This window comes from Zonotrichia leucophrys, unplaced genomic scaffold (genome assembly GCF_028769735.1).
Source record: "Zonotrichia leucophrys gambelii isolate GWCS_2022_RI unplaced genomic scaffold, RI_Zleu_2.0 Scaffold_391_47721, whole genome shotgun sequence".
Taxonomy (NCBI): Eukaryota; Metazoa; Chordata; class Aves; order Passeriformes; family Passerellidae; genus Zonotrichia; species Zonotrichia leucophrys.
In genome coordinates, this window is record NW_026992596.1 from 1045 (window position 1) to 16634 (window position 15590).

At 51.8% G+C, this 15590-nt stretch overlaps 1 protein-coding gene across 1 annotated transcript; it reads left to right on the forward strand.

Annotated features, from left to right (window-relative positions):
- Window positions 1–1118: 1118 nt before the first annotated feature.
- Window positions 1119–13744, forward strand: LOC135441639 (erythroblast NAD(P)(+)--arginine ADP-ribosyltransferase-like). The gene is made up of 4 exons (XM_064701195.1): window positions 1119–1621; window positions 8756–9119; window positions 13242–13280; window positions 13575–13744. The coding sequence occupies exons 1-4, from the start codon at window positions 1169–1171 to the stop codon at window positions 13658–13660; spliced, it is 942 nt and encodes a 313-aa protein (XP_064557265.1). The 5' UTR covers window positions 1119–1168; the 3' UTR covers window positions 13661–13744.
- Window positions 13745–15590: the final 1846 nt, after the last annotated feature.

Genomic DNA, 15590 nt, shown 5'->3' on the forward strand with positions numbered 1-15590 from the left:
GGAGTGACCCCAGGACGGGGGCAGGGTCACCGGGGGTGGCCAGAGGGTCAGGAGTGACCAGGACGGGGTCAGGGTCACAGGGTGTGGCCAGAGGGTCAGGAGTGACCAGGACAGGGTCAGGGTCACAGGGTGTGGCCAGAGGGTCAGGAGTGACCCCAGGACCAGGACTGGGGACCCAGGACACTTCCGGGGTGTCCTGGGTGGGGCTGACCCCACTGCCCCTCCCCCGTGCCTCACCAAGGAACCTTTCCTGTGTCCCCTGGTGTCCCCTAGTGTGTCCCCATTGTCCCCCAGTATCCTCAGTGTCCCCAGTGTCCCCAGTGTCCCCCGTGACCCCAGTACCCCCAGTACCCCCAGTGTCCCCCATTGTCCCCCAGTATTCTCAGTATCCCCCAGTGTCCCCTGTGTCCCCTGTGTGTCCCTGCTGTCCCCCCAGTATGCCCTAGTGTCCCCCAGTACCCCAGTGTCCCCCATTGTCCCCCAGTGTCCCCAGTATCCCCCAGTGTCCCCCAGTATCCCCCAGTGTCCCCCATTGTCCCCCAGTATCACCCAGTGTCCCCCATTGTCCCCCAGTGTCCCCAGTATCCCCCAGTGTCCCCCATTGTTCCCCAGTGTCCCCAGTGTCCCTCAGTATCCTGAAGTGCCCCCAGTGTCCCCCATTGTTCCCCAGTGTCCCCTGCTGTCCCCTCGTGTCCCACAGTGTCCCCCGTGACCCCAGTGTCCCCCATTGTCCCCCAGTGTCCCCCATTGTCCCCCAGTATCCCCAGTATCCCCCAGTGTCCCCCAGTGTCTCCCAGTGTCCCCAGTGTCCCCTGCTGTCCCCCAGTGTGTCCCCAGTGTCTCCCAGTGTCCCCCAGTGTCCCCCGTGACCCCAGTACCCCCAGTACCCCCAGTGTCCCCCATTGTCCCCCAGTGTCCCCCATTGTCCCCCATTGTCCCCCAGTGTCCCCCAGTATCCCCCAGTGTTCCCCAGTATCACCCAGTGTCCCCCATTGTCCCCCAGTATCCCCAGTGTTCCCCAGTGTCCCCATTGCCCCCCAGTGTCCCCCATTGTCCCCCAGTGTCCCCCATTGCCCCCCAGTGTCCCCAGTGTCCCCAGTGTCCCCCAGTGTCCCCAGTGTCCCCCAGTGTCCCCCAGTGTCCCCCACTGTCCCTCACTGCTCCCACCATGGACCCACTGACCCTGACCCTGCTGGCGATGACCGCAATGACCGCAACCACCACGGCCACCGCTGTCCCCTCCGGTGCCACCAGTGCCCCCCCCGTGCTGGTGGTGCCCCTGGACATGGCGCCGGCCTCCTTCGATGACCAGTACCGGGGCTGCGGCCGCGCCATGGCCGCCGAGCTGCCGGCCCTCAACCGCTCCGAGCTCCGGCTGGGCGCCCACTTTGCCGAGGCCTGGGCTCTGGCCGCTGCCCAGTGGCGCCTCCGGCCGTCCCCTGTGTCCCCTCGGTCCCCTCGGTCCCCTCTGTCCCCAGCCCAGGCCATCGCCCTCATGGCCTACACGGCGCCGGTGCCGCTGCACCGCGAGTTCAACGAGGCCGTGAGAGCGGCCGGGCGCTCCCGCCGCCAGTACCGCGACAACTTCCACTTCAAAACGCTGCATTTCCTGCTGACCCAGGTGGGCAAAACGCCTCAATGACTCATTTTAAAAGTTTGGTAGTGGTAATTAAATGGTGGTTAAAATAGGGGTGTAATTAAAGGGATAGAAATTCGGATAATTGGGGTTGAGGACAGTACGAGACAATAAAAACGAAGAGTTGAGGATGGTCTGGTTAGGGTTAGGGTTGGGGTTAGGGTTAGGGTTAAGGTTAGGGTTAGGGTTAGGGTTAGGGTTAGGGTTAGGTTTAGGGTCCAAAAAAGTACCCAAGTTAACAGAGGATTAGCACTTAAAAATATTAATTTTGCATCTTCTTACATCCCATACATGATGCATAAATTCCATCCCAACACAGGGTTCTGTGTGGTCACTCTTATGAAAAATCCCAAAAATCACTCTGTTTTTAATTTTTTAGGGTTTGGTAATAGTCATGAAATTGTTCTAAATATAGGAATTTAATTGGAGTAGTATAAATGTATATAATTGGGATTTACGACAATACAAGACAATAAAAACGAAGAGTTGAGGATGGTCTGGTTAGGGTTAGGGTTGGGTTAGGGTCCAAAAATTACCCAAGTTAACAGAGGACTAACCCTTAAAAATAATAATTTTGCATCTTCTTACATCCCATACATGATGCATAAATTCCATCCCAACACAGGGTTCTGTGTGGTCAGAATTGTGAAAAATCCCAAAAATCACTCTGTTTTTAATTTTTTAGGGTTTGGTAATAGTCATGAAATTGTTCTAAATATAGGAATTTAATTGGAGTAGTATAAATGTATATAATTGGGATTTACGACAATACTAGACAATAAAAACAAAGAGTTGAGGATGGTCTGGTTAGGTTTAGGGTTGGGGTTAGGGTTACGGTTAGGGTTAGGGTTGAGGGTTAGGGTTAGGGTTAGGGTTAGGGTTAAGTTAGAGTCCAAAAAGTACCCAAGTTAACAGAGGACTAACCCTTAAAAATAATAATTTTGCATCTTCATGCATCCCACACATGATGCATAAATTCCACCCCAACACTGGATTGTGTGTGGTCAGAATTGTGAAAAATCCCAAAAATCACTCTGTTTTTAATTTTTTAGTGTTTGGTAATAGTCATGAAATTGTTCTAAAAATAGGAATTTAATTGGAGTAGTATAAATATGTATAATTGGGATTTATGACAATACAAGACAATAGAAACGAAGAGTTGAGGATGGTCTGGTTAGGGTTAGGGTTAGGGTTAGGGTTAGGGTTAGGGTTAGGGTTAGGGTTAGGGTTAGGGTTAGGGTTCAAAAAAGTACCCAAGTTATCAGAGGACTAACCCTTAAAAATAATAATTTTGCATCTTCTTACATCCCATACATGATTCATAAATTCCATCCCAACACAGGGTTCTGTGTGCTCAGTCTTGTGAAAAACCCCAAAAATCACTTTGTTTTTAATTTTTTAGGGTTTGGTACTTGTCATGAAATTGTTCTAAAAATAGGAATTTAATTGGAGTAGTATAAATATGTATAATTGGGATTTATGACAATACAAGACAATAGAAACGAAGAGTTGAGGATGGTCTGGTTAGGGTTAGGGTCAGGTTTAGGGTTCGGGTCCAAAAAAGGACCCATTTTAACAGAGGATTAACCCTTAAAAATGATCATTTTGCATATTCATGTATTTCATACATGATGCATAAATTCCCTTTAAACTCAGCGTTCTGTCTGGGCAGGGTTGTGAAAAATACCAAAAATCACTTGGTTTGAAATGTTATAAGTTTAATAACAGTAATGAAGTGGTGACAAAAATAGTGTTATAATTAGAGTAATGAAAGTTTGGATAATTGGGATTTAGGACAATACGAACAATAAAGTCAAAGAGTTAAGGATGGTCTGGATGACTCTTTCCAAATTTTTATCACTGTAATTATATTCCTACTTTTACAACAATTTCATTGCTATTATTAAACTTAAAAATTTTAAAACCAAGTGATTTTCAGCATTTTTCACAACCCTGACCAGACAGAATCCTGTGTTTGAATGGAATTTATGCATCATGTATGAAATGCATGAATATGCAAAGTTATTATAATTAATTGTTAATCTTCTGTTAACCTTGGTCCTTTTTTGGACCCCAGCCCTAACCCAACTTCCTCTTCAAAAAGCTGCATTTCCTGCTGACACAATTGGGGAAAACACCAAAATTACTTGGTTTAAAAGTTTAATAATTGTAATTAAATTCTGGTAAAAATAGGAATGTAATTAGAGTGATAAAAGTTTGGATAATTGGGGTTGAGGACAGTACGAGACAATAAAAACGAAGAGTTGAGGATGGTCTGGTTAGGGTTAGGGTCCCAAAAAACGCCCCATGTTAACAGAGCATTAACCCTTAAAAATTATAATTATGCATATTCATGCACCTCAATCATCATGCATAAATTCCATTCAAACGCAGCGTTCTGTCTGGTCACACAGCATCAATTTCTACCATAACTCATATAATATTGAAAATTCATTTGAATATTTGTGAAAAGCCGGTCATAAAATTTGCATTTTTCACACAGCATCAATTTCTACCATAACACATACAATATGTATTATTAATTTGAATATTAGAGATAAGCCAATCCTAAAATTCCCATGTTTCACACAGCATCATTTTCTAACCATAACACATATAATGTATAATATTAAAGTGAATATATACCAAAACCAATAATAAAATTCCCATTTTTTCACACAGCATCACTTTCTCCCATAACACATAACATATATAACATCAATTTGAATATTTGCAAAAAGCCAATAATAAAATTTGCATTTTTCACGCAGCATCACTTTCTACCATAACGCATATAATATATATTATTAATTTGAATATTTAAGATAATTCCCATTTTTCACACAGCACCACTTTCTAACCATGACACATATAACATATAATATTAATTTGAATATTTGAGATAAGCCAATAATAAAATTCCCATTTTTCACACAGCATCACTTTCTCCCATAACACATAACATATATAATATCAATTTGAATATTTGCAAAAAGCCAATAATAAAATTTGCATTTTTCACGCAGCATCACTTTCTACCATAACGCATATAATGTATATTATTAATTTGAATATTTAAGATAATTCCCATTTTTCACACAGCACCACTTTCTAACCATGACACATATAACATATAATATTAATTTGAATATTTGAGATAAGCCAATAATAAAATTCCCATTTTTTCACACATGATCACTTTCTATGATAACACATATAACATTCATTTGAATATTTGCCAAAAGCCAATAACAAAATTCCCATTTTTCACACAGCATCACTTTCTACCATAACATATATATTATTAATTTGAATATTTGAAATCATTCCCATTTTTCTCACACCATCACTCTCTAATATAAGATATATAATACTAATTTGAAGATTTGAGATAAGCGAACAATAAAATTCCCATTTTTCACATCACTTTCTAACCATAACACATCTAATATTAATTTGAATATTTGAGATAAGCCAATATTAAAATACACATTTTTCATGGAGCATCACTTTCTATCATAACATATATAATATTTAAAATTCAATTGAATATTCACAAAGAGCTTATCATAAAATATGCATTTTTGGCACAGCATCAATTTCATAACACATATAACATATAATATTAATTTGAATATTTACCAAAAGCCAATAATCAAATTCCCGTTTTTCACACAGCATCACTTTCTAACATAATACATGTAATACGTATTATTAATTTGAATATTTGCAAAAAGCCAATAATAAAATTCCCATTTTTTCACACATGGTCACTTTCTCCCATAACACATCTAATATTAATTGGAATATTTGAGATAAGCCGATCCTAAAATTCCCAATTTTCACACAGCATCACTTTCCACCATAACACACATAATATTAATTTGAATATTTGCCAAAAGGCAATAATAAAATTCCCATTTTTCACAAAGCATCACTTTCTACCATAACATATATAATATATATTATTAATTTGATTATTTGAGATAAGGCAATCATAAAATTCCCATTTTTCACATCACTTTCTAACCATAACATATATATTATTAATTTGAATATTTGAGATAATTCCCATTTTTCTCACAGCATCACTCTCTAATATAAGATATATAATAGTAATTTGAAGATTTGAGATCAGCGAACAATAAAATTCCCATTTTTCACATAACTTTCTAACCATAACACATCTAATATTAATTTGAATATTTGAGATAAGCCATTAATAAAATATGCATTTTTCACGGAGCATCACTCTCTATTGTAACATATATAATATTTAAAATTCAATTGAATATTCACAAAAAGCTGATCATAAAACATGCATTTTTGGCACAGCATCAATTTCATAACACATATAACATATAATATTAATTTGGATATGTGACATAAGCCAATCGTAAAATTCACATGTTTCTCACAGCATCACTTTCTACCATAACATATATATTATTAATTTGAATATTTGAGATCGGCCAATAATAAAATTCCCATTTTTCATTTTTCATTTCATTTTTCCCCTGCAGGCCGTGGTGGCGCTGAGGGACGCTCAGGACCCACGGTGTCACCGCGCGTTCCGCGGCGTGCGCGGGGTCAGGGTCAGGTTTAGGTTTAGGATGCAGAAAAGGCCATCAAATATTTAATATTCACTTTAATATACACCATAATAAACTGCTCAATTTTCCCCCCTTTAGGCCGTGGTGGCACTGAGCGACACTCAGGACCCACGGTGTCACCGCGCGTTCCGCGGCGTGCGCGGGGTCAGGGTCAGGGTCAGGTTTAGGATGCACAAAGGTCATCAAATATTTAATATTCACTTTAATATACACCAAAAGCCAATAATAAAATGCTCAATTTTCACCCCGCAGGCTGTGGTGGCGCTGAGGGACGCTCGGGACCCGCGGTGTCACCGCGCGTTCCGCGGCGTGCGCGGGGTCAGGGTCAGGTTTAGGATGCAACAAAGGTCATCAAATATTTAATATTCACTTTAATATACACCAAAAGCCAATGATAACCCACTCAATTTTCCCCCCCTTTAGGCCGTGGTGGCGCTGAGGGACGCTCAGGACCGCGCGTTCTGTGGTGTGTGCGGGGTCAGGGTCAGGTTTAGGATGCAACAAAGGTCATCAAATATTTAATATTCACTTTAATATACACCAAAAGCCAATAATAAAATTCCCATTTTTACCCCTGCAGGCCGTGGTGGCGCTGAGGGACACTCGGGAGCTGCAGTGTCACCGCGCGTTCTGCAGGGTCAGAGTTAGGTTTAGGTTTAGGATGCAAAAAAGGCCATCAAATATTTAATATTCACTTTAATATACACCAAAATAAACTGCTCAATTTTCACCCCTTTAGGCTGTGGTGGCACTGAGGGACGCTCAGGACCCACGGTGTCACCGCGCATTCCGCGGCGTGTGCGGGGTCAGGGTCAGGTTTAGGTTCAGGTTTAGGTTTAGGATGCAACAAAGGTCATCAAATATTGAATATTCACTTTAATATACACCGTAATAAACTGCTCAATTTTCACCCCTTTAGGCCGTGGTGGCACTGAGGGACACTCAGGGGCCGCAGTGCCACCACGTGTTCCACGGCGTGCGCGGGGTCAGGGTCAGGTTTAGGTTTAGGATGCAGAAAAGGCCATCAAATATTTAATATTCACTTTAATATGCACCATAATAAACTGCTCAATTTTCCCCCCTTTAGGCCGTGATGGCGCTGAGGGACGCTCAGGACCCACGGTGCCACCATGCATTCCGCGGTGTGCGCGGGGTCAGGGTCAGGGTTAGGTTTAGGATGCAAAAAAGGTCATCAGATATTGAATATTCACTTTAATATACACCAAAAGCCAATAATAAAATGCTCAATTTTCACCCCGCAGGCTGTGGTGGCGCTGAGGGACGCTCAGGACCCACGATGTCACCGCGCGTTCCGCGGCGTGCGCGGGGTCAGGTTTAGGTTTAGGTTTAGGATGCAAAAAAGGCCATCAAATATTTAATATTCACTTTAATATACACCAAAAGCCAATAATAAACTGCTCAGTTTTTCACCCCCACAGGCCGTGGTGGCGCTGAGGGACACTCAGGACCCACGGTGTCACCATGCGTTCCGCGGCGTGCGCGGCGTCAGGGTTAGGTTTAGGTTCAGGTTTAGGTTTAGGATGCAACAAAGGTCATCAAATATTTAATATTCACTTTAATATGCACCATAATAAACTGCTCAATTTTCCCCCCCTTTAGGCCGTGGTGGCGCTGAGGGACGCTCAGGACCCACGGTGCCACCATGCATTCCGCGGTGTGCGCGGGCTCAGGGTTAGGTTTAGGTTTAGGATGCAAAAAAGGTCACCAAATATTTAATATTCACTTTAATATACACCAAAAGCCAATAATAAAATTCCCATTTTCACTCCTTTAGGCCGTGGTGGCGCTGAGGGACGCTCAGGAGCTGCAGTGTCACCGCGCGTTCTGCGGGGTCAGAGTTAGGTTTAGGTTTAGGATGCAACAAAGGTCATCAAATATTTAATATTCACTTTAATATACACCAAAAGCCAATGATAACCCACTCAATTTTCCCCCCCTTTAGGCCGTGGTGGCGCTGAGGGACGCTCAGGACCCACGATGTCACCGCGCGTTCTGTGGCGTGCGCGGGGTCAGGGTCAGGTTTAGGTTTAGGTTTAGGTTTAGGATGCAAAAAACGTCATCAAATATTTAAAATTCACTATAATATACACCATAATAAACTGCTCCATTTTCACCCCCTTAGGCCGTGGTGGCGCTGAGGGACGCTCAGGACCCACGATGTCACCATGCGTTCCACGGCATGCGCGGGGTCAGGGTTAGGGTTAGGTTTAGGTTTAGGTTTAGGTTTAGGATGCAGAAAAGGTCATCAAATATTTAACATTCACTTTAATATACACCAAAAGCCAATAATAACTGACTCAATTTTCACCCCCTTTAGGCCGTGGTGGCGCTGAGGGACGCTCAGGAGCTGCAGTGTCACCGCGCGTCCTGCGGGGTCAGAGTTAGGTTTAGGTTTAGGATGCAACAAAGGTCATCAAATATTTAATATTCACTTTAATATACACCAAAAGCCAATAATAAACTGCTCAGTTTTTCACCCCTACAGGCCGTGGTGGCGCTGAGGGACACTCAGGACCCACGGTGTCACCATGCGTTCCGCGGCGTGCGCGGCGTGCGCTTCGCGGCGCGGCGCGGGGACTCGGTGCGCTTCGGCCACTTCGCGTCGGCGTCGCTGCGCAACGAGAGCTCCTGGGGCTTCGGCACGGACGCGGCCTTCCAGGTGCTGACGTGCCACGGCGCCGCCATCCGCGACTTCTCCTTCTTCCCGCACGAGGAGGAGGTGCTGATCCCGCCCTTCGAGACCTTCGAGGTCACCGATGTCACCAACGTCACCCAGGCTGGGGACAAGGCGCGGATCCAGCTGCGCTCCACCGGGACCTTCAGCAACTACAACTGCGAGTGGCTGCGAGGTGACAGCGCGGGGGACGGGGCCTGGGGGGACGGGGACACTCGGTGAGGGGACAGGGACAGGGACACACAGCGCTGGGGACAGGGACACATGGTGATGGGGACACTCGGTGAGGGGACAGGGACACGGTGCTGGGGACAAGGACAGGGATGGGGACACATGGTGATGGGGACACTCAGTGAGGGGACAGGGACACGGTGCTGGGGACAGGGACACACAGCGCTGGGGACAGGGACACACGGAGCTGGGGACACTCAGTGAGGGGACAGGGACACCCTGTGCTGGGGACACTCGGTGAGGGGACAGGGACACGGTGCTGGGGACAGGGACAGGGACACACAGCGCTGGGGACAGGGACACATGGTGATGGGGACACTCGGTGAGGGGACAGGGACACACAGTGCTGGGGACAAGGACAGGGACACATGGTGATGGGGAACAGGGACTCATGTGTGGGGACAGGGTGGGGAGGGACACCGGTGGGGCACTCAGTGAGGGACAGGGCATCCTGGCTGGGCAGACGGGACCTGTGATGGCGAGGTGGGGAGGGACACGGCGGGGGGGACAGGCCATGGGGATGGGGACACTTGGTGAGGGGAACACAGGGGACAGGGACACACAGCGCTGGGGACAGGGACACATGGTGATGGGGACACTCGTGAGGGGACAGGGACACGTGCTGGGGACAGGCAGGGAGGGGACACATGGTGGGGACATCAGGAGGGACAGGGACACGGTGTGGGACAGGGACACAGCGGGGACAGGGACAGGGGCTGGGGACTGGAAGGGACAGGGACATCTGTGCGGGGACACTGGTGAGGGGACAAACCGGTGGGGGACAGGGGGACACACAGCGCTGGGAAGGACAGGGACACATGGTGATGGGGACACTCGGTGAGGGGACAGGGGACACACAGTGCTGGGGACAGGGACAGGGACACATAGGGATGGGGACAGGGACACCTGGCGAAGGGACACCCGGGGACAGGGACAGGGACACTGGTGCTGGGGACACTCAGTGAAGGGACAGGGACATCCTGGCTGGGGACAGGACAGGGACACATGGTGATGGGGACACTTGGTGAGGGGACAGGGACACGGTGCTGGGGACAGGAAGGGACACATGGTGATGGGGACACTTGGTGAGGGACAGGGACACACAGTGCTGGGGACAGGGACGGGGACACACAGCGCTGGGGACAGGACACATGGTGATGGGGACACTCAGTGAGGGGACAGGGACAACGGTGCTAGGGACAGGGACGGGGACACATAGCGCTGGGGCATCACATGGAGACAGGGACACTTGGTAGGAGGCATGGCTGGGGACATGGGACAGGGACAGGGACACATGGTGATGGGGACACTCGGTGAAGGGACAGGGACACCAGGCTGGGGACAAGGACAGGGACACATGGTGATGGGGACTCGGTAAGGGGACAGGGACAGGGACACCAGTGCTGGGGACAGGGACAGGACACATGGTGATGGGGACACTTGGTGAGGGGACAGGACTCGGTGCAGGGGACGGACAGGGACACACAGGCTGGGGACAAGGACAGGGACACATGGTGATGGGGACACTCGGTAAGGGACGGACAGGGACACACAGTGCTGGGGACAGGGACAGGACACATGGTGATGGGGACACTCGGTGAGGGGACAGGGACACGGTGCTGGGGACAGGGACACATGGTGATGGGGACACTCGGTGAGGGGACAGGGACAAGGTGCTGGGGACAGGGACAGACAACTGCCTTGGGGAACAGGAACACATGGTGATGGGGACACTGGTGAGGGGACAGGGACAAGGTGCTGGGGACAGGGACGGGGACACACAGCGCTGGGGACAAGGACAGGGACACATGGTGATGGGGACACTCGGTGAGGGGACAGGGACACGGTGCTGGGGACACTCAGTGAAGGGACAGGGATATCCTGTGCTGGGGACAAGGACAGGGACACAGTGCTGGGGACAGGGACGGGGACACATGGTGATGGGGACACTCGGTGAGGGGACAGGGACACACAGTGCTGGGGACAGGGACACATGGTGATGGGGACACTCGGTGAGGGGACAGGGACACGGTGCTGGGGACAAGGACAGGGACACATGGTGATGGGGACACTCGGTGAGGGGACAGGGACACACAGCGCTGGGGACAGGGACACATGGTGATGGGGACACTCGGTGAGGGGACAGGGACACGGTGCTGGGGACAGGGACACATGGTGATGGGGACACTCGGTGAGGGGACAGGGACACGGTGCTGGGGACAGGGACACACAGTATTGGGGACAAGGACAGGGACACATGGTGATGGGGACACTCGGTGAGGGGACAGGGACACGGTGCTGGGGACAGGGACACACTGTATTGGGGACAAGGACAGGGACACACAATGCTGGGGACACTCAGAGAGGGTGTGGGGACACTGCTGGGGACGTCCATGGTGGGGACAGGGACAAGGATACTCAGGGTGAAGGGACAGGGACACCCAGTGCTGGGGACAAGGACAGGGACACAGTGCTGGGGACAGGGACACAATGCTGGGGACAAACCACCATGGGGACAGGGACAAGGACATTCCCTATGGGCATGGGGACAGGGACATTCAGGGTGAGAGGATGGGGACACCCCGCACCCCATGTTGGGGACACTCGGGAGGGTGAGGGGACAGGGACACTCGATGAGGGGACAGGGACACCCCATGCTGGGGACAAGGAGAGGGACACTCCATGCTGGGGACATCCACCATGGAGACAGGGACAAGGACACTCCCCTTGGGCATGGGGACAGGGACACTCAGAATGGTGAGGGGACAGAGAAACCCACTGTGGGGACAGGGACAAGGACACTCGGTGAGGGTGAGGGGACAGGGACACACAATGCTGGGGACATCCACTGGGGACATGGGGACAAGGACATTCCCTGGGGGTTTAGGGACAAGGACACTTGGTGAGGGGACAGGGACACTCCATGCTGGGGACATCCACCATGGGGACAGGGACAAGGACATTCCCCTTGGGCACGGGGACAGGGACATTCAGAATGATGAGGGGACAGAGAAACCAGTGTGGGGACAGGGACAGCCAGTGCTGGGGACACTCAGAGAGGGTGTGGGGACAGGGGGACAGGAACAGGGGACAAGGATGGGGACAAGGACAGGGACAGGAACAGGGACAGGGATGGGACAGGGATGGGGACAGGGATGGGGACAGGGACAGGGACAGGGATGGGACAGGGACAGGGACAGGGATGGGGACAGGGATGAGGACAGGGACAGGGATGGGACAGGGATGGGGACAGGGACAGGGACAGGGATGGGACAGGGACAGGGACAGGGGACAGGGACAGGGATGGGACAGGGATGGGGACAGGGATGGGGATGGGACAGGGACAGGGATGGGACAGGGATGGGACAGGGATGGGGACAGGGACAGGGATGGGGACAGGGACAGGGACAGGGACAGGGACAGGGACAGGGATGGGGACAGGGAAGGGACAGGGATGGGGACAGGGACAGGGATGGGACAGGGACAGGGATGGGGACAGGGACAGGGACAGGGACGGGGACAAGGATGGGACAGGGATGGGGACAGGGACAGGGATGGGACAGGGATGGGGACAGGGACAGGGATGGGACAGGGACAGGGACAAGGACAGGGACAGGGACAGGGACAGGGACAGGGACGGGGACAGGGACAGGGATGGGACAGGGACAGGGACAGGGACAGGGACAGGGACGGGGACAGGGACAGGGACAGGGACAGGGATGGGGACAGGGACAGGGTGGGACAGGGACAGGGGACAGGGACAGGGACGGGACAGGGACAGGGATGGGACAGGGACAGGGACAGGGACAGGGACGAAATAGGGACAGGGACAGGGACAGGGACAGGGATGGGGATGGGGACAGGGACAGGGACAGGGACAGGGACAGGGACAGGGACAGGATGGGGACAGGGATGGGACAGGGATGGGGACAGGGACAGGGACAGGGACAGGGACAGGGACAGGGATGGGGACAGGGACAGGGACAGGGACAGGGACAGGGACAGGGACAGGGACAGGGACAGGGACAAGGCCACCCCAGCACTGACGCTGTCCCTCCCCTCACAGAGCAGCGCTGTGGGGACGGACCCTGCGTGTTCGACACGGGTGAGCTGGGACCCCCCTGTCACCTCCTGTCACCTCCTGTCACCTCCTGTCACCCCCATAGCACTGTCATCCCCTCTGTCACCTCCTGTCACCTCCTGTCAACTCCTGTCCCCCCCTGTCACCCCCATGGCACTGCCATCCCCCCTTGTCACCTCCTGTCACCTCCTGTCACCTCCTGTCACCCCCATGGCACTGCCATCCCCCCCTTGTCACCTCCTGTCACCTCCTGTCACCTCCTGCCACCCCCATAGCACTGTCATCCCCTCTGTCACCTCCTGTCCCCTTGTCCCCCAGGCTGGAGCGTCCCCAGGTCCCCTCCCCACCTCGGGGGGCTCCTCGTGGCCACCACAGCCCTGGCAGTGGCCACCGGAACCTTCTGAGCTGCGAGGCCACCAAGGCCACCAAGATCAACGTGGTCACCATGGCCATCAAGGCCACCAAGGTCACCAAGGACACCAAGGTCACCATGGCCACCAAGGCCACCAATGTCACCAAGGACACCAAGGTCAACATGGTCACCATGGCCACCAAGGACACCAAGGTCACCAAGGACACCAAGGTCACTGTGGTCACCATGGCCACCAAGGCCACCAAGATCACCAAGGACATCAGGGACACCAGAATGTCCTGAGCCACGAGGCCACCAAAGTCACCGTGGCCACCAAGGCCACCAAGGTCACCGAGGACACCATGGTCACCAAGGCCACCACTGTCACTATGGTCACTTTGGCCACCGTGGGTATTGGGCCACTGGAGTCACCACTGTCACCATGGCCATTGTGGCCACTGTGATCAGTGAGGCCACCAAGGTCACTGTGGTCACGATGGCCACCAAAGCCACCAAGGTCACAAGCCAGGACCTTCTGAGCAACAAGGTCACCAAGGCCACCATGGTCACCATGGCCACCAGGACCTCCTGAGCAACTGTGGCCACCAAGGTGACCAAGGCCACAGAGGTCACCATGGTCACCATGGCCGCCAAGATCACCAAGGCCACCAAGGTCACCATGGCCACTGTGGTCACCACGGCCACCAAGGTCACCAAGGTCACCATGGTCACCATGGTCACCACAACCACTGTGGCCACCAAGGCCACCACAGCCACTGTGGCCACCAAGGCCACCATGGTCACCAAGGCCACCAAGGTCACCAAGGCCACCAGGACCACCTGAGCAACTGTGGCCACCAAGGTGACCAAGGCCACAGAGGTCACCTTGGTCACCATGGCCACAGAGGTCACCAAGGTGACCAAGGCCACAGAGGTCACCATGGTCACCATGGCCGCCAAGATCACCAAGGCCACCAAGGTCGCCATGGCCACTGTGGTCACCACGGCCACCAAGGTCACCAAGGTCACCATGGCCACTGAGGCCACCATGGCCACCATGATCACCATGGCCACCAAGGCCACCAAGGCCACCATGGTCACCAAGGCCACCAGGACCTCCTGAGCAACTGTGGCCACCAAGGTGACCAAGGCCACAGAGGTCACCTTGGTCACCATGGTCAACATGGTCACCATGGTCACCAAGGCCACTGTGGTCACCACAGCCACCAAGATCACCAAGGACACCAAGGCCACCATGGTCACCATGGTCACCAAGGCCACCATGGCCACCAAGGCCACCGCAGCCACTCTGGCCACTAAGGCCACCATGGTCACCATGGCCACTGTGGCCACCATGGCCACCAAGGCCACCAGGACCTCCTGTGCAACGAGGCCACCAAGGTGACCAAGGCCACAGAGGTCACCATGGCCACCATGGCCACCATAGCCACCAAGGCCACCATGGTCACCATGGTCACAATGGTCACCAAGGCCACCATGGTCACCATGGCCACTGAGGTCACCATGGTCACCAAGGCCACCAGGACCTCCTGAGCAACTGTGGCCACCAAGGTGACCAAGGCCACCATGGTCACCATGGTCACCAAGATCACCAAGGACACCAAGGTCACCAAGGTCACCATGGCCACCAAGGCCACCGCAGCGACTCTGGCCACCAAGGCCACCATGGTCACCATGGTCACCAAGGCCACCATGGCCACTGTAGCCACCAAGGCCACCAAGGTCACCATGGCCACCAAGGCCACCAAGGCCACCACAGCCACTGTGGCCACCAAGGCCACCAAGGCCACCATGGCCACCAAGGCCACCACAGCCACCGTGGCCACCATGGCCGGGCTAAGGGGACAATGGCAGGGCCACCGCTGCCACCAGGACAGGGGGACCTCGGACGTGTCACGGCCTCCATCCTTGGCTTTCTGGGGAATTTTCTGTCCCTTTCCAGAAATTTCCGTTTTCCTGCC